The sequence below is a fragment of the Phoenix dactylifera genome, chromosome 12 (genome assembly GCF_051530095.1).
Source record: "Phoenix dactylifera cultivar Ajwa chromosome 12, Ajwa_hap1_PhDact_Kaust_v1.1, whole genome shotgun sequence".
NCBI lineage: Eukaryota > Viridiplantae > Streptophyta > Magnoliopsida > Arecales > Arecaceae > Phoenix > Phoenix dactylifera.
The window spans coordinates 29,136,752-29,161,226 of NC_143201.1; the positions used below are offsets into that span (position 1 = coordinate 29,136,752).

Sequence of the window (24,475 nt, forward strand, 5' to 3'; positions counted from 1 at the left end):
GACCGCCCTGTCGGCCTAGCGGACTCGTGGGCCTGCTCTCTAGTCGACGGTCCACGTCACTGATGCCTCCCCCTTCCCCACCTTTTCCGCATAACGGCCGCCTCTCCCTCCCTCTCTCTCTCTTCGTTAGCGCCGTTTAAAAAAGTTAACGGAGATCATCTTTCCCATCTGTACCACAAATGTCCGATGCCCCAGACTTCTACAACAACCACGACGAGGGTATTAATCTTACGTGGACGGCCAAGATCGATCCAGGCATCCGGGACAGTGGGATACGTTCACCGTCGTGATGTGACAGCACCGGCTGCCGGGATTCTCATAATGGGGCAGGTTCATCCGAGTGTTGAGGAAGGTTAGAGTTAAGAGCGGAGGACGGGATCCGATTCCTTCTCCATGGAAATAAAAAAGGAAACGAAATATTGGTCACATGTGCTCAACAGTAAGCCACGTGTGCGCCATCCTGCTATGATTGGCGAGCGGAACTCGCAAAGCTGTGGGGCCCGCCCTATAAACGCATCCCGCCTGACACCGGCTCCATCTTTGGTCATTTCATCAGACGGCAGCGACGATGTTACCTCGCTGCCATCATCCACGGCTGGAGACCATCAGGGCGCATCGGAGGACCGAGAGAGCGACACTTGGAATGCAAGCCTTTCGATCACGATAAAAGTCGAGGGCTTTCTCGTCATTATGCTCGAAATTTAGTTTCCCTTTGCGGGAGAAGCGAAAAGAAAGTGGGAGAAATAGACCGGATCCCCGTCAACACCCGACACCTGGCACTCTTTCTTCTCCCCCCATCTTTCCCTCCCTCTCTCCTCCCTTCTCTCTCTCTCTCTCTCTCTCTCTCTCCTCTCTTGTTCCTATTTTTGCTCTCCAGCTCTCCTTCCACGCTCAGCTCCTCACCAGAAGAGGAAGCAAAAGAGCATTCCATTTTATCTCTCCACTCTACCTCGAGTGGAGTTTGCTTGCTTTCTCCCGGTTGTTGTTTCTACTGCAAGAGAGAAACACGAACGATCGCTGCTTCTTTTGCTCTCCCTATTTGGAGGTGATAAGATGTGAGACGGGAGGGATGGTGGAAGAGAGAAGGGAGGGGGAGGAGAAGTCTGCAATCTAGAAGATTATTTTAGATTTCTAGAGGCTGACATGGGTTACTTCAGATCCAGGGAAGCCATGTCTGAAAAGCCACCCTCCCATATTTAAGTTGGTCTTCTTCTGCTCTTTCTCCCCCTCCTTATTCCTGTGCTCGAGGATAAGGAGTCGATCGTTTTCTTACCCCCTTACCTTTTTTTTTTCTTTTTTTTTTTCGTGTTAATTTTTATAATAGAATTTGGCGAAGCGGTGGTATTCATCGTGTTACATCAGCCTCCCCTTCCTTTTTTGTTTTTGGCCCCCTTTTTTCCCATCATTTAAGGGAGATTCGTGGAAAAGGGGCGGTAGTCGGATCTGGGGAGCCCTATGAGTTGGGTTTGGAGGCCAGTTTGTAGTGATGAGGAGGCGGAAGAAGCGATGCTTGAGCAATGACAGGTGATGTGATTCTTGGGGTGGGGTGCTGCTGCTGCTGCTGCTACCAGTTTTGCTGTTCTTGTTGTTGTTGTTGTTGTTTCAACCACGACGACGCCACAGGAAGAGGAGGCGATGGGGGAGATGGCTCCGGTGATTGCTTTGCCAATTAGCATGTGCGATCCAGTCCACGACAACCGCCCAATGGAGATCAATCGCCTCAAGCTGATGACTGATGCTGCGAGCATGTTGTCTGATCCGATAGAATCGGAGGATGCTGAGGCTGTGACTGTGGAGGAAGGAGGCGACGGCGACAATCTGGAGGTCCGGACGCTGCCTGGAAGCGATGAGGAAGATTCGATGTCCGTGGGGCCGGAGCAGTCGGCTGAGAGCTCCAGTTCGGTAATCATCGATATCGGCGGCATTGCGAGCACGTCGGAAGAATTCTCAGCTTTGGATGCAGCTGATAGGACTGCTGTAGTGGGCTCTTGTGACATGGTGAAGAGCGTCGCTTCCGGTGTGGAGATCATTACCGGAGAACTGGGTACGAGTTTGGTGGCCGAAGGCGGTGCTGATTCCGATCCGAAAGTAGCAGCCCCCCTTGCTGACCCGGCGATTCAGGGTAGTCGTGCGGCTGGGAGTAGTGGGTGCGGCGTTTTGCTACGGAATTATGTGTCCCTTTGGGGTTGCATGTCTATTTGTGGAAGAAGGCCAGAGATGGAGGATGCTGTAGTGGCTCTGCCGATGTTTTGTGAAATTCCGGTCCGGATGCTAGCTGGTGATTGCTTGGCGGACAGCATGAGTCAAAGTTTGAGTCGCTTGCCTGCCCATTTCTTTGGAGTCTATGATGGCCATGGCGGTGCTCAGGTACCATTCCTTTATTTCCATGTCCGGCGATGCTTTCTGTTCATGTAGGTTATGTGATTTTACTCAATCAGGACTCGCTCGTTCCAGGTCGCTAATTACTGTCGGGAGCGCATCCATGTAGCATTGATAGAAGAGATTGGAAACTTAAACAGGTGTCCTGGAGACAGCAGCGGGGATGATTGGAAGAAGCAATGGGAAATGGCTTTCGCCAATTGTTTTGGGAAGGTTGATGATGAGGTTGGAGGGAAGGGTAGAAGAGTTGTTGGAAGCACGTTTGGTGCCTCTCAGGAGGGATCGAGCTCCAGCCTTTCCTCTTCTTTGCCATCAGAAGCCATTGCCCCTGAGACTGTTGGATCTACTGCTGTGGTAGCTGTTATTTGTTCGTCTCACATTGTCATCGCAAACTGCGGGGATTCGAGGGCGGTACTTTGTCGTGGCAAAGAACCGATGGCTCTATCTGTGGATCATAAGGTAAGGCCTGTGTTTCTTCCCCCCCAGTTAATCTGCATCTTGTTCCACTTTGGATGCAAATGAGTATCTGAGAAGAAACCAATATCCCCTTCTGTGTTCCAGCCAAACAGAGACGATGAATATGCCAGGATTGAAGCATCTGGAGGAAAGGTTATCCAGTGGAACGGATACCGTGTGTTTGGTGTTCTTGCCATGTCAAGGTCAATTGGTATGTTTCCTCTGTCCTTGGAAGGGAAAAAGGTTCGATGGGTAAAAAATAGAATTGATAGTGCATGTAAAATGCTAGCTTTGCTTGCTTAATGTCTATTTATTAGATGCACTCGATATTCGTATCCATCTGGCTCACCATTATGAGATCTGAGCATGGCAACGTTTGTTCAATCAGCTTGCAGTTGCTGCTAGGGAAAATTTTCAGACTTTATCATACAATTGTAGACCATGTAACCCTGGTCATCTTTCTTGTTGTGGATGTAGGTGCTACAGATTAATGTCTAACATAGCTGATTAAAATAATTAAGAAATTTAAAGAAGACAGCCTAGATTGTTTTGGTTAGGCCCCCCAGGTTTAGTTGGTCGCCCATCACTTGAAGTATTTGCTGTGTCAGTTTGACTGATTATAATCCACATATCTTTCTAGTTGGCGCCCAAAAACCTTAAAAAGATGCAGCTAACAAGTTCCACTTAACTGTTTACTTCAAACTGGGTGTTAATTATTTATTAGAGTTGTTCATTGCATTATTTACTTGATTTGTTTAACATGTTTTGGATGAGAAATAAATACTACATGTCATGAAAAGGTTGTTCTTCCCCTAATTGTCCTTAAATTTCTTCTTATTTGAGCATTCATTTATGCTCCCACCTCCTGCCTTAAAATTACCTGGTCCACTAGCCACCCACCGTCTCCACATTAAAGAACACAGAGTAGGTAGTTGCTGTCACACGAGCCGTTACCAATTTTTGAGAAGAAGGATTGCTGAAGTGATGAGCTTAAGTTTTTTTAGCTATTATTCTAGAGAAGGTTGGAGTAATATCTTCTAAGAAACGATCATGCTAGGAGCGAAATAAGTTGTTTCGAAAAACTATGAAAGAACATCATTGAGCTGATAGTTGATGCCCTCATGCACTAATCTTTTAGGTTGATCTGACTTCGTGTTGAAAGATTTAATAATGTGCTGTTCATTTCTCTAGTGGTGCTTGCTCATAATATAAGAGAATCTCGTTGGAATTCACATGCATGAACTAAAAAGTAATTGTCTCAATGTGGTTTAAGTTCTTTTTCCTATTGAATATCTTTGAACAATTGCTGTTATAGCATGGCCTCAGAGATGTTCGTGAAAATACTTTTGCAACTAGAAGATCTTCTCAAGTTGTACTGTTCAATTGCACAAATTGTGAGGACCCATGCGGGCGTGTGTTTAGTCTCATATTGGTTATTCGCCGAGGAGATCTTGGATACTTATACAGGACTAAGGAACCAAATAATACATTCTGGCTAGCCATTTTGGGTGAGGTTCTGGGTTGTTACAAATGGTATCGGAGCAAACTCGGCCTATAGCCTATGTGGACTAGGGGGCACTGCAGCATGGGTTAATGGAGGCTGACCACGAGCCTATCGTGGTGCATGTGATTAAATTTGAATAGATTTGAGCCCTTAATCTGACGAGTATATCAGGGCTTAAATAGGGGGAGTATGTGAGGAACCATGCAGACGTATGTTCAGTCCCACATCGGTTATTCGCTGTGGAGATCTTGGGTACTTACAGGATTAAGAAATCCAAATAATACCTTCCGGCTAGCTATTGTGGGTGAGGTCCTAGTTTGTTACACAAATGATTTTTTTTCCTTTAGGTTGGATTTGACTTGTATGCATCAAATCTTAAAGTTAAGAATAATAGTCCTTACTACAAAAGTGGTATAATAGGGGCTAATGACAACTCCACTTTCTTTCAAAATAGTGATTCTACTCCTCTCTAGAATGGATCAATGTAACTTCTTCAAAAGAAAAATAGGAACACAAGGGCGACATTGCCTACTTTTATTTTTCGGGGGGAGAGAGAGAGAGAGAGAGAGACCCACCTGCACTTTAATTACCTAGGCAAATGTCAGAGGCGGGATGCTAAAACTCTACATGAAGGACGCAATTTATTTTGTAGATATCTATTGCTCATACTGAGTGGTGTGCAATGTGTGCCAAAGAAGCTGCAAATCAGATCCCCTGAACCTTACGAATTGTGTCTATCTAGGCTCAAGTAGCATGATTCAGAGGGGCTGTTAGGTCTGATTGAAACCAAACCTTCCAGCCCAACCCGCTTGCATGCTATGTTAATAATATATTATAAAAAATATTGATAGGATTTGGGTTTGATTCATACCTTGGATGCTAATTTCAGATGGTCCAGACTCCTGGTCCTTCGCTTCTTCTTGGAGAAGCAAGACCCCAGCCTCTTGCTTCTCCTAGTCCTATGTTGACATGCTCTCGTGTAGGGGAACTGATGTTTTTTCACATGCCAAACTTGCATTATTTTTTGGTTCTAGATACAATTTTTGAGAAGTTTTTTCTTCTCCTATCATACCATGAGTACTAAACTTTTCTCTTGTTTTTTAACATGGCAAGTTGTGATTCCTTTTCACAAATGAACTCTTGGTCCTCTCAAGTCCACATAGACATTTGGTTACATGTATTTGGAAATTTTGAAGGCGCATAATGAGGGATATGCATGCATTTACATTTTTTCAGCCTGGCATTGACAACCAACTTGAATCGCAAGGTAGAGTAGTTGATATAAATTTGTACAAACGTTTTTAATGCTGATATCTCATTCATCTCAATGGGTGGCCAATACCAAATAAGCCAAAATATTGGTTTATTTCGAATGGGATGGAGCATTGAAATAAATGGCAACCTCCCACGGCTAGTTGGATCTTATATGGTGCATACCCATTGCTTTTATGCAGGTTGTGGGGCCCTGATACCATTTGATTTGAGAAGCAAATACAATAGCAATTTATTATGCTCTATCTCACCAGGTTATATATCTGAATAGATTCCATTATAACTGATTTGGATCCAGAGTAAGATGTTGTTCTATGAGGTGCAAGTATGGTTTGCCATGTAGTAATCCTATTATTCATGGTACATATACAGATTCTACAAAATAAGATGGACATGCTTGAGTGAGGCTAATGTAGATTTTCTGATTATCTACATGTATTTGTATACAATGATTAAATGAGAGGTGTTATGCAACCAGAAAAATCATGGTGCGTGACACCTTTTATTCAAGTGTTCTACTTGAGCATGTCTACTGAACACATTGACTAGTCGAGTTTCAGCAATATTGGGATTTTAACTGTAAGTTCTGGCACACAAATTAAATTGTGTTTTGGATGAGTAGGATCTCTGTTGGCTATTGGAGAATTTGGTATTCATGTAATCTGCATTGCCAACAATATAATACATATATATCGAGCATGTTTCATATATGTCATGACTGTAGGTCATAGATTCAAGATGCATGTATCATGTAACATATATTTGTACAAGCTGTTTTATTGATTGAGGTGAAGCATCTTAATGAGTTGATTATCATCAAAGCGGTATCATGATCCTTTGATTCATCCTTTTCTAATAATATAGATAAGGACATGATCAAATGGTGCTCTTTAGACTCGGTAATGTATATTGGTGGTCGACGTGCAGGGGACAGATACTTGAAACCATGGATCATTCCAGAACCAGAAGTCACAATTGTACCACGCGTGAGAGAAGATGAATGCCTCATTTTAGCCAGTGATGGCTTATGGGATGTCATGTCAAACGAAGAGGTTTGTGATGCTGCCCGCAGACGGATTCTTCTCTGGCACAAAAAGAATGCTGGTGCAGCCTCTTCCGCGCAAAGAGGCGAAGGAGCTGATCCTGCAGCTCAATCAGCTGCCGAGTACCTTGCAAAACTTGCTCTCCAAAAGGGCAGCAAGGATAACATCACCATTATTGTTGTTGACCTGAAAGCCCAAAGGAAGTTCAAGAGCAAAACTTCAGCAGGTTAATCAGCTGTCATTTTATTATTAGATGAGTAAAAAAACCCTAAGATATAGCTTCAGTTTAGTCTCTTAATGCCATTGATACATAAGCCCGTCTTTTTTTCTTTTTTTCTTTTTAAATTTGGGATGTAAGGGCTGTATGAGAAATTATAGGCTGTGTATGTTACTATAGGATGCTAAAGATAGGTTTATTTACTATTTCCAGTCCGATAATCTTGTAATTTTCTTTCACCTGGGCAATGTACTAGCAATGTAAATTCAAGCTATTCTGGGCTCCTCTTCTTGTTTGTATTTGCATTTTCCTCCAAGCTTCGTGGCTGTGTGTGGAAAAAATTAAGATTAGATCTCTTTCTTCCCTTCCCACATCTCAGTTTGATGATTACATTTAAGGTCGGCATCTTTGAATGATCGATCCTGATAATGTCTGCATCTCCGTTTATTGTCTGTTATTTTCCAGAATTTGTTTCTGATTTGCTGTGTGAAGTACCATATTCACCACTTTAAGATACGCGAGTTGCTTCCCGATAATGTCTCTGCAGCTGATGATTCTCTGAACGGTGTGCCTTCATTCGAATGGCTATATTAATTACGCAGTCATGCTTCTTCTATTAGGAACCTATCAGTAATTTTTGCAGGCCATAAATTATGCTCCTAAGCTGGAGAATTTTGAGTCCACATGTAGCTAATTCAGATTTAAGCAAACAGGGCTCTTATAAACAATTCATCGCAGTACAACGCACATCCATCCTGACGATTTATACGAAGCTCATAATTGTGCACTTTTATATATTTAATGTTCCAGATAGGGACCTATGAATAATTCTAACGCGTAAAACAGAGTCACCAGGCTTAGTTAAGAAGCTTTGGACTCTGACGCCTTTGCAAGTATTTTATGGTTCAAACGGAGACTTGGGACTCTCCCCTCCATTTCTCCTTGATCTTATTCTTCTCGAATCCCTATCTCTGTTCCATGATTTCCATCTTGTGGAAGCCAGTTATTCCTCTCCCTCTAATCCTCTCCAGTTGGATTTCTCTAAAAGTACATAGATATTTAATTGAAGAAATAGCGCACTGGTGAAAGAGTTCGGATTTTCTTTTTCACAGATTACACAATCACGTTTCAATCCCTAGCGATTGTTTTGCAACAGCTGGGTTTTTAAAGACGATGTAATCACGGACTGTCGGAGTGATTATTATGGAATAATTATTTCTGCTCTTACGAATTGGTTGTTTATGACTTCGTTGTTAGTTTGGTTCTCTAGCATAATCTATATGAAATCTGAAGTTCTCAAAGATCATCATCATATAATGGCTATGATAATCAGATCATGACTAAAGATTCTCCGAACTGTTAAGAGGAAATAAATTTTACCATGCTACTTCGCAATCGGGCTTGCAGCATACTATTCTATCGAGAAAAAAAAAATTAAAAAAAAAGAAATTGCAGCATGCTAGATAGCAAATCAGGCAAAAATCATAGGCAACAACTCCGGATGAGTTGATGATCCACCGAAAAAGAATTTTCTGAGATATTATCTGGTGATCGTTCACGATGCAAGTGATGTCGGATTTACTATCCTCGTGCCAAAAAGAAATAAGAAAAGAAAATTACTGGGGCAGCATCAAAGTTTTACATTACCAAGCATTGTTCTTTTCCCTACTTCAGGAGAGGCCGCGGAGTTGAAGAGATTGCACCATCATAAGAGCATTACAGGCAAGCAGCTTTCCTAACTGATCAGTACTGAAATGCATGGTAGGAAGATAATCATAGCCGACACGAGAAAAAGCTTGGATGATTCCTCTTGGGATTATCCCGAACATATGCAAGTTTGTTTTCCAATGCAATTACCCTCTCCTTCATCAATGGGAGAGTTTAAAGTCACGAAAATTAGTAGGTAAAATAGCTGTATGATTTTGCACAAGATATTAGAGTGAACAGGTATTGTTTACCAATTAATTGCGAATTTTCATCAACTTAATGTTCTACTATACAAATAAATTTGTCATAGTGTTACAAGATAAAGCAGAGGAGAGCAATTTTGAAGATTAGAACCATTCATCATCATGCTTCCCTCGCTGAGCTTGCTACATGAAGGTTCATATAATATTCCCTGGCTGTCAGCTTTACCGTATGCCGCAAAGGCACCGGTTGAGAGGACTCAAGCTGAACGTGTAACATGAAAGACCTGAACTAGAGGTAGATGGCAGCTACCGTGATGAGGGTTACAACTGTACAGACCAGTGCCTGGAAATAATACACACTAGCTGAATTGGAACATAAATTGAGGTAAGTAATTCAAATAACTAGGAACAACAACTTAAGATGGCCTTTTCTCAGCAAAAAAAAGCAATTGAGATGGTAATGGAAATTCTGTCAGGATCATGGAATGATAGTCAACCAGTTGACTGTAGAAAGACATCAACGGGTATCTTCCTTCTCAACCCCATCTTGTTCGGATGGCCTTGCTCTCTTCTCCTGAACAAGATGGGGTCGATATACTTTGATCCCATCGGTTGTAAAACCAACTGTCCAGCTGATAATCTAGAAAGACTTCCAAATAGAAGTGGAAATATCAAATAATATAGTGAGGAGTTCTTAGCCAGCTGGTCAGCACCCATATAATCTAGGGAGAGGTTCTAGGTTCGATCCCTGATGGTGGCATGTCCGCCATATTTCTCAGAAAAGAAATAGCAATTGTTATGAAGAGTAGTATTTTCTTTTTATCAACCCTCAGGCCTCATTGTTGTCTTTGAGAATCTCCTAATGCTTCCAAGGTGATAGAAATTATCAAATAAGGAGTGGTTTCAACTTTCAAGTAGCTCTGTCAAAAATGCTATGTGCTAGCTATTTGAAAGATTATGATGTTTTCTTGATGCCATAATATCAAATCAATTGTCATTAAGTGTTCTTCAAGTTTTTATGGCTTAATAGAGTTTTTGAGGAGAATTGTTATGGTGAGTGTTTGAACATTCAGTAAATGGCAAAGTGTTCCACTGTGAAATAATTACTACTCACAAGCTCCGTGGAGCAGATTTGCAGCTTGTTGGTAGTTATAGAAAGCAAAGTCAGGTCATGATTTTGCCTTGACTATGCGTGCACTCGAGCATGCATGTACACGCCTGAATGCATGCAGGTCTGTGCAAGGGTGTCACAGAGAGAGAGAGAGAGAGAGGGAGACTAACAGCAATTGCATTGGCAGCAAGGCCAGATCGCTCTCGCGGATCTTTGTGGTAGTAGCTGCATAAGTAGAGAATTGCAGCATAGTACCATATCAATGGGCACACAAATCCCAAAAGCAAACTGCAAAAGCATGGTGTCCTTATGAGATCAATGTATGAGATAAAAAGAAGTGATGGAGGTGATGTGGCGCACTTACGAACACCATCCTATTCCACAGCCGCAGCATGGAAGGGGCTTGTTGAACATGGCCAACCGGGGGTCTTCTTCATCTTTTATCAATATATACTTCCCACCACAATCCTTGCAATCATTGGATTGCCCTACATTCACCATGACATGTCAATTAGACAAGCCACTAAACATGACAATTTGAGGTTTCAAACACAAACAGAGCATTTCGATATTCCCTTCATAGGATGCCTTTACATTCACTGACTCATAAATTTTTCTGATGCACAGAAAATTTCATGAGGTTTTCAGTGAAAATGTATTAGGCTCGAATTCATTGAATTAAATTCCACAGTACTTCCAGTAATTGTAATCAAAGATAAGTTCCAAGTTTCTAACAATTGGATGCTTTCTAAGTGAGGCTTTTTCCATATTCTCCAGCAGACTAAGGCATCACTGGCTTCATGCATCAAAATGTGTCCATGAGAATTAACTCAAAGATTGTATTGCCATATGATGGTAGTAAAGCTGAAAATGAAGTTGTATTTTAAGCAAAGCTTCGTCCCAAACCTTTCTATGGGGTGACATATGACATTCCTTACAAGACATCAGTGGTTTCATTCAAATATATATGTGTGCGTGTGTGTGTGTGTGTACTTTGGAAAGAAAACACCATCAATATCCTGAAAATTGCTCATAAGTTGACCAAAGCAAACAGTAACAAATCAAACAAAAGAAATCAGATATCATTTGCGCTACTGACATCCAATGATTGTCAAGGAAAAAAAAGAGACCACGGAACACAGTGAGGAATATATATTTTATTCTGCAGTGATTCAATGCAAGATAATTGGTAACAACGCAAATTTGTCAGCTTCAGTACCTTAGACTATCAGTCAACCTGTGCAAAATTATGGTAAAAGAAGATTATTAGGTAGTTAAAGCATAAATCAGGGGAATTCAGCTACCACTCTCCATCTGTGCAGCAGTTGCTATATCACAAACACATCTTAATGTCCTTGATTTTCTGCCGGCCTCCAATTACTGGAATCCAATAGCATGCCTGTAACCCATTAGTTTATCAAAAAAATTGTTTTACATTTATATTTGGCACTTGAAAAAAAAGCAATTAAACATATCAATTACATAAAGGAAGCTGAAGTTTGTGCCCCAACAAAAAATAAGCCTGCTCAAATTATGGTACAGATGAAGAGGTTTATTTAGAAAGGAAAGAGCAGGTAATGATCAGGGCAAGTACCAATGACATTATAAAAATAACTGGAAGAAAATGATTAATAGCATTTTCAAATTAAATAAAGATTGATGAATATAATAACTTCAGAATTTAATCCAATTTCTGTAAACTATGGTCCAGATTCAAAAAAATTCTGTGAAGACAAATTACAGAATGCAAATTGACTGTCCATGTTTGAATGACCTTATTCACAATTGTCATAATCACCTGCACAAGGTGAGGAGTCATAGCTTTTAAATACTCATAAGCATGTATCCAATATTTCCCATTATGAAAAGAGATCCATTTCAATCACCAAGGAGAGGTTTTTACAATGATAAGACTTCTAAAGAGGATCAATCTAGAGCACATAATCCGATTGCAGTAGTTGCCATCAACATAACATTCTGGATCATATAATTTCCAGCATAGTTTCATTGGTCTATGATTGCATTAATATTGAAGCCAACACAGAAATTTAGAAAGCAAATTGGATCAATTAGAAAAACTGCAACAGAAAGATTACACTAAAAGATGAGGGATAAGCAGAATGAATTCATAGAAATAAAAGGTCTGGTTTTATACCGAACCATAAGTAACATTGAGGAGCAAGGGCATCACAGAAGATGAGAGCTCAAGCTTTTCATAAACACAAAATGATATAGCTATTATTATCTTCATGTATGTAAAGCACAGGTTATAAACCATTCTATAGCCAACAGGACCATGAAGTTTGAAAAAATAAGGAGAAGACCAGCTAAACCTTGGTTGTTCAAAGTTGATTAAATGATGCATAGATGATCTGAAGACACATCTTATGAACCTGGCATCATCTATCCTAATTTTAATGCAAACTCTGACTCCATGGTTATTCAGCTCCACGGTTCTCATGCATCTAATCATATGGACCCCTCATCCCAATTCAACAACCCCCCCCCCCCACCTTCCCCCCCCGGGTCGTTCCTGCTATATAATAATATACAGCTTGCTCTATATATGTAAGAATTTGGAGAGGAATGACAGTGTGTCGATGAAAGTAGGCAAACAACTTCTTATGGAAAAAAAAGGACTCAAAATAAGTTGACAGAATCACAAGATTACATCAAATGCTTCAACCTCTTGGTAATAGCATGTGATAAATATTATAAGCATAAAAGAAGCAAGCCTAGTCAAGATGCTCTGCCTACTTTGCCAAGATTTCTAAATAAATAAAGGTCAATATGCCCTGTTAGTGATACAATATTCAAAATCTTTATCACTACAACTTTTTAAGGTTTTACTTAAGTTACTTCTTTGTTCCTTTTTCGTCGACACCATAAGTCATAAGAGATCTGAGATTCTCTTCCCACAACAGCCAACTGTGGCAGAATCAGATGGTCCCGACCATTTTAACACTTCAACTGCTCCAACTGCTCCATTTATGGCAAAGACCATGGGTTCAAAATGAAATCAAACTCCAAATACACTGTATCTATGTTGACTGCTTCATGTTAACATAAGCAGCACGAGAAAGCGTCAGTTGATCAACAGCATAAAGATCTTTAAACTCTTCTGTTAGATGCTAGTGGTATGAGTATCTGATATGAAATATGCAAAAAAGTTAGAACAAGTTAAAGGGTCCAGCTTGTTAGAATTTTGCTTTATGACAACTTATTTAGTTTTATGGAATCAACTACTTGAAAATACTACTGCAACTAGCATTAAGGCCAACAATAATTGACAGAAGAAGCAAAGGAGGAACCACTAACTGAAAATTTTTGGCGCCAACTTCTATTATTCAATCCAGGCAAATTCAACATCAAAAAACCCCACAGACAACTCATGCTAGGGATAATCTTAAACAATATTAATACCCTAACTCATTATCCATTGATTCCATATCATACCACCCTTCAAACACCTATATTTGTGTAAATCATAGAGCACAGTTTATCAAAGATATCTGCGAAACACTTTACCATAATCATAATAAATAGGTGACACGTTTCTATCAATTCTTACTTCTTAGCAAAACCTTTTTTTGTCATTCATTCCTATCAGCAACTAATTCATCTCAATAAAAACTGGCATGATCATTTGACACAACTTTGACACATTATGTTTCCTGTCTCACCTCATTTTTCACAACCTTTCATGCACCTTGCATGCATATCATGCTCCTTCAATCTTTGTACTTTCTTAGTTCCACCAAATATCTATCATAAGATTCTAGCCCGTGTTATGCTCATCCTACTTGCATGCGCCGTATTTGTTGTGCAATGCTTGAACATGCACAATATTGCTATCCAAGATGCAGCAATTACACCACTCCAGAACCAGAGCTTCACTTCCCGAGTCTTATTCTAAATCCAATCATCTTGATTTTCTTTAAGTTCTTTGTCTCACCATTTTTTTCCAGTAGGTCTTATGGACCCATCTTTAATATGCAAGTAATTACAAGTTGATAACTGGAGTTATCGACAGTTTTTCATGACCTTCTTAACAATATTCTATCTGAAAATTCAGGGATCATGGATTCGCGTTTCTTTCTATCCCATGTTATTCTCCTCCACAGTGCTTCCTTTCCTCATTTCACCAGCTTGAATGTTGTTAGGTGGATAAGATAAACCTCCATCCAAAGATTTCCTTAAGGAACTCATAATGTTTAACTATTCCTTGAAGATGTTGATCGCATCCCAGCATAAATAAGCCAAGAGAATTTCATAACTGAAAAATAAAAATTTATAATGTCTTCATATGACACCAAACTCCTAGGCTCACCTTGCTCTCAAAGTTCTCACTAAACTCTGACCTTCATGATGACTGAATTCATAAAAATCCATAGGATAAAATTAAGGGATTCAAAGTTAGCTTTCCAATGCATGGTCCCCCACCTTAAAATTGACACATGCCTATGAGTTAAGCCTCGAAAAAACAGTCACTATTGATCTTCCAGCTAGTTTGTCTTGCCTTAAGCCTATGAGCTGGTCACCATGCAAACCCGAGTAAAAGTAGGCAACAGTAATTGAAAAACAATTATATTGAATGAAGGCATGACATAGAGTATGAAAAATTAGTAAATATGCCCCTAAGAACTTAAGATAATGAACGTGGGGGGGTTGGAGCCAATAGACCTGAAATAGCCTGTATAAAAGGGCTTATTAAGGATGTGAACAGAATAACAAATCCATCAGAAAAAAAAAAATTTATATATAAGTTGGCACAAGGTTTTCGCTTTAAATCAATCTTTCCCATTCAGTCTGCCCAGTCATACAATTGATTAGCCATTGTTATGGTTATGAAATTCTATAAAACACATGTCAACAACAACATAAATAACATTGAATGCTGATTGCTAATCATAACATTATAAAATTCATAAACATAGGTCAAAGACAGTATGTACAATACAAGATACTGATAAATCTGCTGCAATCCAGTTTGACATTGTATGACTACCAATTACAACATGAAATGTAAAACTATATTGGGTTTAAATGACAAAGACATTAAATTAAAAATCAAAACTTTTCTTGTTCCTCTCACACGGACAATCATTACCTCCAAACTCATTTTTTTAATCTCCTAAACTTAAGAGGATGTATCTGAATAAAATCAAAGATATTTATGGCAGATGTGATGTTAGAACTCCCATCCGTAGAGAGTAAATGCAAGGTAAAATTATTTAGTTCCCAAATGGCTATCACCATGATCAACTTATCTTTCCTCATCAAGGCCTTCTATCTTCCTTTAGCCTCCCATATATACTGAGGTCCACTGACTAGATTAACTTACATTCAAGAAGCCAACAAAAAATTTCCCTTGAATTATGTTTCAAATCCTCATGCTGAAAAATCGGTGGCTTTTTAAAGTTGTTCCTCCACTACATCTCAAATACCCAACATCAAAGTTATAATTGTCCATCTTCAACTCATCTTTTTAGTGAAAATTACTTCTTCATTACTTCTTGATTCATTATATATACATATATAATGACCTCAATAACTAACAATCCAGACCTGATCTGCAGCAGCTGCTCAAAGTCAAAAATAGCATCAAAATTGAAATTAAGAGAGAGATCGAGGCACCCATCGAATCAATCGAAACAGGATAGGATCTATACTACACCAACCTGTCCAAGGGGGAGGAAAACACAAATCATTTGGCTTATCTATGAATTCAGAATACTTTAAACCAAGAAAACCGACCGAAAAAACAGGAAAAACGGAAAGGATCCCGCCGACTTTGATATGCATAGAATATAAGTCAGTCACCTATATCCATGCTTTTGGAGAGGAAAAAAAAAATACTGAAAAGCTTTAGCAAAACACACCCACGACAGAAAGAATCAAGATTTGCATCAAAACATTCATACCGAGCTCTCGAACTCCAAAGCTTTTGTAAACCACCTATGGGAGACCGAGACGAGGCTCAGGAGAAGAACCGAGAAGGAGGAGGGTGCTGCTTGCTGTGACTCTCTTTGCCGCCATTAAATATTTGCTATCCTTTTATTGGGTCGGGGGATACACTACGTCACCCGTGAGAATAAGAATTCGACCGTTGGGTAGATACACACAGATTCGGTCCCCGTCCCGTCCGTCCGCTCGGACGAGTAACGGAACGGAAGAGAAGAACAGGCAGTGACCGGATTCTCCTTTTATTTTTTTTACCTGTCTATCGGAGCCGTCGCTCGGCGTCGCACAATTTTCCACGCTCCCTCTCCCTATCGCCTTTTTTTGTATGCGACGTATCATCTGCCATCCGCGTCCGCTGTGCGGAGGCGATGAAGCATACCTATTTGTTAAAAAAAAATTACTGCTTTTTTTTTTTTACTTTGATGGTTGATACAATCCTAATACGGTTACATCCAAAATAAATAAATAAATAAATAGAGAATAATAAATTTTGAAGTGTACTAGGCAGCTCTTTTTCTCCAACTCATAGGGTATCTCATCTAGTCTGCAGTCTCATTGGCCCTTCTATACACGTGCTTGGCTTGGAAGACCACGTCGCTACAGACTATGGCCCGGATGTCTCGAAGCAAGAGGTGGTATCCATCCATATTGCCGGCACCTTTCTAAATCCAGCCAATAACCGTAGCAGAATCACCCTCAAGCAATACAGCTCTAACCTGCAATACACGCCGAGTATGGCCCAGTTCGGCCTATATCGCCCTCAGCTCAGCTTCCGGAATCAAGGTGTCAAAGATCTGACAACCATTCTAGAATTCGGGCCTCTAATAATAAAACTCGTATATTTTCTTCTACCGCTATCTAATATGGATCCATCGAAATTGACCTAAAAAAGAAATTTGAGGATAAAAATTTTCAGGTGAAAGAACACCATCCGAGAAGCGACGCGAGCGTAAAGGGAAAATATCCACAAGCAAGGAAAAAATAATAATAATAATGAATAAACGTAAGGACTCAGTTATGTTGTTCTGCCGGAGAAGTTAAGAAACGTACGCCTCGGTTCATTATTGGGTCAATGAAGGTGGTGAGGTCCTACCTTGTCAGATTGATTAGTTTTCAATCAAAGCAAAGTAGGAAGGAGCGGCACATGGAGCAGTGCGGTGGATTAAATAAGAGAGGAAGTGGGGGGGAAAAATAGTTTATGCCTCACGGCAGCTCCATTAAAAAAATCAGCCTGGGCCTGATGGAAGCACAAGATTTTGGATATATTAGTTATGATGGTGTTATATGATTAGTGAATGATGGGAATTAATCATGGGATGTCGAGGTGGGACAAGTGTCATATTAAAAATTCATCCTTATTTGAATGAGCCTCCTGCTGCAAAGTAATTGGACGGCATAACCTTTTCCTATTCTACGGCGTTGGTCTGCGGAATCTCTCGTGTCTTACTTATTCTAGGGATATAACTCTGTTTTGAAATGATGTTCGGCTGGATAAAATATAGCTTTGAAGAGGTATCACTCCTTTCTTTCATGCAGAGCTTTTAGCTCATTATTATGCAATATATCACTACTATTTTCTCACTACCAATGTGATTACAATGACGGTGCCCTTAGGCATAATGTTGCCTTCCACGTTTTCTTCAAAAAAAAAGTGAAACGAACCATAGCAAAAGTGCATAAAAATCATGCATCCAGCCATGATCGAAGTATCATTGCTGACTCATGACGCTTTCGCTAGAAAGCATCAATACCTTCTGAGAACGATGGCCGATACAAGAAAATTGGTGAGCTAGAATGGCTTAGCACGTGGCTAAGCAATCATCGTCTCTTGCTTCTCTTGGTAGCAAGAGTATTTCAGCTGATACAATGTACCAGCTGATATAATATACCATGCATGGAAAAAATTTTAGCTCAAAATATTTTTTCTGAAAAGTCAATGTATAAAATATATTATTCTTGAAAAATAGTTTTTCCATATTTGGATGAATATAAAAAAGTAATATAGAAAATATACTTTCTAGAGCGGTTTATATTCTGTTGAACATCTACTTTTCGGATAAGAATATTTAGCTGAAAAATGATAAAATAACTAGGTTAAATGACTTCTACTCCCTCTCATTTTGCTTCCAAGTGTAGTCCAAATATAACTAAATAAACAATCCCAATATAGCATTGTCTTGGCCAACTTCCTTCTTACCCTTCAAAATCTCTTCCACTCATTTACTTCATCTCAAAGAGTAACTAAGACCAATAATTCGGTCATATTCATATTCTCATATTTTCTACCCGATAGCACGTTGCCACCAGAAGTAGAGTGGCTCATTTCTTATTGAGAATCTCTTAATTATTCTGCTTTCTTAAAAGGAAGAAAGAAATGCCACAGGCGAACACAACGGTTGTCACAATTAATATTGCTTCAACCTGAAAAGTGTGGTCGGTTCAGATATAAGCCAGGGTGAAATCTGGAATACGCCACAATTCTAGCGAAGAGGGGAAATAGCGATAAGCCGCTCCATTCTGTTCGTGCCCCTTTGAAATATTTATTCTAAGAAGAATGCACATCCTTATTCCATTCTCCCGTATAATCTAACTAAACGCAAGCAACTTCTAATGTTTGCCTGGGTAATCATTGACGCTGTAGTTGATGGGGGAGTTTAGTGGGTAGGTTAATCTTTTCATTTGCCCCTCTTGGAAACAAACAATCTTCACGCCTCGTACCAACTCATGCCGTAGCATGGATGACCAGCGTCGTCGTCGTCGTCAAACAGTGTGCAATCCATTCCGTGGCACCCTGAATGTGATGGTCCCCAGTTAACAGTAAGCTGGTCTTCATCATTATATTAGGCTCCCAGTTAATAGAATGTCTGAATGTAGCCCACCCCGGCATCTTTTGCTTTCATGAAGATAAAGCTTTTGGATGGTCAATTATATCAACCATGTATGAAAAAAATGCTCTATATTACCTTTTAAAATTTAGGGTATGTTTGCTATATATTAGTTTTTACTTTTTAATAAAAATAAATAAACAAATAATTTGATTTTTTAAAAAAATGGAATAAAAAATTTAATTATCTTAGTTACGAACTAAGAGGAGCTGGTATTCTAACAAGAAAAGTTTTCTAGAGAGTTTTTGTTGCATCGAAACATGTCCAAGAAGATTCTAAAATGTGGTTATGACATTTTGCTTAAAACAGTGTTCTTTTGATAGCCAAACCTTGGTGAGGACATCACTTGAACTAGATATTTAACACAACCACCAACAAGAGTATTTAAACCAAACTCGCATTTACAGGCAACCATTCGTAGAGCCCAAATTGTATGAGATTTAGGATCAGATCAGCGTTCATTGTGGAGTAGGGCCAAATACAAGCCAACCATTTGTAGTAGAGACCGGGGCAATATTCAGAAGGCTAGAGATCTCCATCTACGTTTGCAATGGAAGAAGGATGACCGTCTCCAGGGTTCGAGGCTGAGTATGCCGAGGGATAAAAAAACCGCAGCAGAATCCCAATTACACATTTACACCCACACGAAGGGTTTTTTTTTAAAAAAAAAAAAAGGAAAAAGCGAATTCATGCAAAGTAAAAAAAAAAACTAATTCGTGCAAGTTCTGAAGCAGTTCAAATGGATTGCCGGCAGTTTAATCAGTGGTTTGGATGGCTTTCACTAAAGAATCCAACTTTTTCCACGGATCAACTGGGCAGTCCAATCTAATTTCTGAAATGAAGTGCTTCCGATGACACCGGGTACTGGGTCGTCCCTACTCTCTCAGGATGAGCTGGAATGGCTTCTGCCGGACCACTAAAGTCTCCCATTCCAGTTTGGATCAAGATCAGCAATGGGCCTGATTCAGGACCATCGTCCTTGTCCAAGGTGTCAATGACACGGGCATTTGGACGGATCCTATGGCTGGAAAGCTCCAGTTGGAACTTTGATGGAAAGCAATGCAGCCTGCAGGTACGCGTGGCTATACCATCCGGGACCGCAGCCTGCCAGCCTGAACGCAAAGGAACAGCAATAATTTCGCCACCAAACTTCAGTTCATAAAGTTTGGTGATACAATCACTCGCCACTTGAAGCAAGAGACGAGGTTCCATTTTGCAAGAACACCTTTTGTTTCGTCTCATCCCCCTCCATTTTATTCGGTATCATGAGAACGGTACCATGAGGCCTGGACTCTGGACTCTGGACTCTCTGTCAGAATCACTATGAAGAGTTTCCTCGATGGCACGTCCAAGGTGGGCAAAGAACAGAGTACAGCAGGCTACAGGGTCTGGTTTGGAGATTACCAGTCGAGCAAATTCTTGCAAGGACTGAGCAGCGTCATGAGATACGAGATCCATGCTAGTGCTAGATGGAACAAATAAGAACTCTAAAAATCATATGCTGCCATGATAAAGTCGCTCGCCACAGCCCTCAAAATCAGATGCTGCTATGATGGAACAACAAGAACTCTAAAATTCCAAGAATGAAAAATTTAACCCGAAACGAGCAGAACTGGGAGTAGATCAGGAAGCTGATATACCTAATAGAACTTTGTTCTTTCCTAGAAGAAAACGAAAAACAGAAGCCTCAAGGAAAAACCTAATAGGAATGAAGGTAAAGATAAGAAGATATTTCAAAAAATAAAGACTGCTTATGCTTCGACCCAAGGACCTGTTCATTCTTAGCCATTCAAGAATGAAGTTTGTTTCTCACCCTGAGCAAATGTTTCTCACATCACCATCCAAGCTTCTTGACCGGAAGTGTGATAGAAATAGAAACTTGTATAACTTGTTTAACTGCAAAAGAAACGGGAACTAAACCAAACATAAACTTAAGAAATTTCTTCAGACCTACAGAGATAACTCAGAATTTCATATGATATTAGTAAGAACAAATAAAAAGCAAGGGGAAAGGCAAGGAGAGAACGGGATCCCACCATGTTTGCTGTCCTTGATGACCACCACCATCTTGCAGAGAAATTGCAGGACCGTGCACAAGCAGAAGCACATGCCACTCCCTCATGCCAAAAGAAAAGAAAAGAAAAAAATCAAAGGGGAGAAGACCCATCCAAATCTAAGACTGTTCAAGAATGCAGAGAGCTGCCCAGACCAAGCATCATAGTAGAAGCACAACATAATAACCTTCTTAACAATTTAAAAATAAAGCATATTCTACCATCTCCCTGTCATCAGCCAAATCAGTTTAGCAGCTAGTTGGATATAACAATTTTGTCACAACATACTTCCAGACAAGGTCTCTCTCTTTGAGATGAAGATTTGATGTCACAGAAGGGCATAATTAGATACATATCTCACACATTTTACTAGCACGCAATAGTCAGTCAGCATAAGAGATGTCAGGCGCACACCTAGAAGTTCAGTTGGCCAAGATAGACGGAGACCCTATGGCGATTGCCTTACATAATCTTTCTAAACAAGCAAAATGTCTAATGAAGCAGAAACAACAAAACTGGAGTTGGACCAAGGATTAGTAATCCCTAAGTCTGCATAATGAGTCTTGAGTCCTTGCTGATCTCCGAGGACCATTCGTTTACGAAATTTCAGTGGCACATTTTTCAATTCTAGTTGATATCTAAGACCACCAGGAATGCATGAAGAAATACACAAGCTAAAGGTGAGATATTAAGAACATCTTCCAATCCTCCAAAACCTCACAGTTATGGTACTTATCCGCCTTCGAAATTCCAAGATTCCTAGATGCTAATATGACAGGAACATCATTCATTTTCCATTGAGACAAGTCTGTCTCACTCCTCAATTTCTTGATAGGCAAATATGTATATCGCGGGAATTGGAAAAATGGACTGCTTCTCATCCCAAAACTGATTGTTGATGACTTATGTAGGACTGAGGGATTGGTCAAGATCATTAGAGAATCTCATGAATCCTTAAAGATCAAACACTTTGTAATAGCAGAAAGAAAAATAGGAACTAAGGGAAACCATTCAATGTGATGGTTTTAAAGTCATAAGACATAAGGCTAACTCTTTTTTTCTCCATTCTTAAATGACATATCTCTAGATACGCAAAAACAAATTCAACATATATAGAATTTGCATTTAAAATAACCGGAGAACTTCCTCTATTGAGAACAGAATGCATCTAATGCAACAAATTTGGTGGTAAATTATCTCTCAGGTTCCCAATCTGGTTTAATGCTATGAAGGTTGGAGCAATTCAAATTTCAAATGCTTCCTATACCAAACTACAAGAGAAGGATAACCATGTATAGTTTTCTTGATAGAGAAGCAAATAGTAGGATATCATGCAAAGCAATTAATTCACTTTGGACTTGTACCCACCGAATCGAGATTTTGAGCTCAAGCACTTGATTTCTTGGGTTGGGCCTTTAGCAAATCAAGCCAGCCCCACCCACTGACATTTCTATATGCATAATTGCAAGCAATCTTGAGCTACATCTCACCATGAAGCACCATGCTATACGCAGGGGAAGCAAATATGAATAAAAGGATCATCAAAATCATGGAATTGATTAAAAACTCAAAGAAGGCAGCCCCTCCACACAGTCAAAGGCTTTCTAGAATAGTGTTTTGATTATATAGATAAAATTGTTTTGACTTATTTTTGGTGTTGATGCTTGAAATAATGAAAAAAAAGAGGAAATGATAATTTAACTGCACGGCCACTGCAGAGTAAAATTAACCACCACTTGTATCATCAAAATCTCAAAATCACACGGTAAGTGATGAAAATATTTAAAAAAAGCATAAATTAATTATGCAAAAACAGTAACTTAATCTAATAGAAGAAACTACACACTAATCAAAAAGCAGAAAAGCAACTACAGTTGTCAGGCCATGGCAGGCAAAGAAATTGAAGAGCTTAAATAACATTTCATGACTTTCGGAGCTTGAAATGGGGTGTGCTAATTGAAATGGAAAGACATGTAAGGTACATGAGTAGGTAAAATGACAGGTTAAATTAGACTTAATGATTTAGGAGGATACATTCAGACAAATTCTTAATGGTGCATTATAAATATTAAAAGAGATATCGGGAGCTTCCAAGATAAGTGATGGTGAAAAACCAATAATATAAAAAACATTTCATATGAATTAAAGAAAAAAATGTAAGGAAAAACTTGTTGACCTATCCACCCTTATTGACATGTGGTTACCATATTGGTTAGCACCCACATGACAGGATGTGGGGCTGGGCATTTTGCGAAGCACATGTATCATTGATTCAACTTTTTCAATAATAGGGAGGCATCGTTTGCTTCATGTTCAGCCATTATACCCAGTCCTGATGCCTTTCATCGAGTGACTTAATACCCTAGAATTAGATAATCAGCTGAAAAAATTATCAAAATTCATGGTATTTAGTTTTATCTGATTATCAATAACTGGTGGATAGTTTTTTAAATAACATATCAAAATAAAATTTTAGTCGATTTAACATTATCACTTCTACGACCACCAAATCCTCAACTCGCCTGCTGAGGGCAAACTCTTCTATTCCTTGTTTTCATCCCTCTATCAGATTCGATAATAAGATTCTAAACCCTGTCATCATCACAAAAAAATTATCTGCATAACTTATAAGCACATCCTATCCTAGTTACCGTGTAATCTATTCTTCCCAAACCATAAAACCCAGTAGTTCTTATAATTCCTTCAGCCAACAACAGTAACAAATTATCCAAACTTGTTAATTCACAGATATGGGTCAGCGAACTTGTTGATTTTCCTGTCATGCTAGCTTTTAAAAATAAAAAAAAAAATATTTCCATTTCTGAGAGATCTTGGACTGGTAAATAACAAGGGAACATGCCCATTTGTTTGCCACAGGAAAGATGTATTGATACATGAAATATCTAAATAGGGTGGCAATTCTTGACCGTTTTAATCCGTTTAACTTGATTCAATCCATTATAGATCTCAGGTTAGCTTACCTATTTAATAAAATGGTCCGGTTCGGATTTGGATTCTTGACCCGTTTGAATAAAAGGTCGGGTCTGGGCTGACAAATTTTTGACCTATCCTATATCCGACCCAATCTGTATCGAGTCCAACCCGACCCGATTACACCCCTAATCTAAAAGAAGCGTTAAGTGTCCCTTACCCAACTACTGAAACCAAAAGCAGATGATAATATGATGAAAGAACGTCTATACAACTATATGCTACCATTGACCCTAGACCAATCTGACCGGCCAAGTATGACTGCTAAACAAAATAATTAGTCAATAGAAGTTCTTTTCTTTCTAGGCCACCTGATCCCATAAACTCAGGATGGCAGAAGATTCATCAATCAGCTGATCAATGGCCTGTAGGAAATTAATAAAGCCTAATTACGGAAAAATATGCATGCGGAAGCCTTGACATCTAATTTTCCTTCATTACTAATTGGTCCCTTACAACTTGATAACCAATTAATTAAATAACTTGAACTGATCGATTCAGCTTCCATTAAGAAGAAATTAATAAGCTATGAAAGAATACATGGAGACTTCTTTTTTCCATTTGCATAGTTTGATGACACTAAACATGCTTGGTGGTCATGTCTAGTACAACTTTCAGCAATGAAATTCAGGAGAGGCAATCAGAGGTACGTGAAACAACCAACTCAAGCAACATATAGACAGAACATA

At 39.4% G+C, this 24,475-nt stretch overlaps 2 protein-coding genes across 9 annotated transcripts; one reads left to right on the top strand and one right to left on the bottom strand.

The window, feature by feature from the left end:
- The first annotated feature begins 701 nt into the window (after positions 1-701).
- Positions 702-7,154, top strand: LOC103709602 (protein phosphatase 2C 50-like). Of its 2 annotated transcripts, none has more exons than XM_039130437.3 (4): positions 702-2,367; positions 2,455-2,838; positions 2,941-3,046; positions 6,539-7,154. In XM_039130437.3, the coding sequence occupies exons 1-4, from the start codon at positions 1,636-1,638 to the stop codon at positions 6,883-6,885; spliced, it is 1,569 nt and encodes a 522-aa protein (XP_038986365.1). In that variant the 5' UTR covers positions 702-1,635; the 3' UTR covers positions 6,886-7,154. The 2 variants fall into 2 exon arrangements, with proteins under 2 accessions (XP_038986365.1, XP_089782941.1); XM_089926815.1 differs by lacking the exon at positions 6,539-7,154 and adding an exon at positions 5,794-6,218.
- Positions 6,359-20,913, bottom strand: LOC103709603 (uncharacterized). Of its 7 annotated transcripts, none has more exons than XM_089926817.1 (5): positions 20,778-20,913; positions 11,197-11,291; positions 10,257-10,380; positions 10,063-10,180; positions 6,359-8,734 (listed from the first exon to the last, which is right to left on the bottom strand). In XM_089926817.1, the coding sequence occupies exons 2-5, from the start codon at positions 11,204-11,206 to the stop codon at positions 8,645-8,647; spliced, it is 342 nt and encodes a 113-aa protein (XP_089782943.1). In that variant the 5' UTR covers positions 11,207-11,291; positions 20,778-20,913; the 3' UTR covers positions 6,359-8,644. The 7 variants fall into 7 exon arrangements, 4 of the variants coding, with proteins under 4 accessions (XP_089782943.1, XP_089782942.1, XP_088564141.2 ...); XM_089926816.1 differs by lacking the exon at positions 20,778-20,913 and adding an exon at positions 15,817-16,147; XR_015971654.2 differs by lacking the exons at positions 10,063-10,180; positions 20,778-20,913 and adding an exon at positions 15,817-16,135 and having other exon boundaries at positions 11,112-11,291.
- Between the last annotated feature and the right edge of the window lie 3,562 nt (positions 20,914-24,475).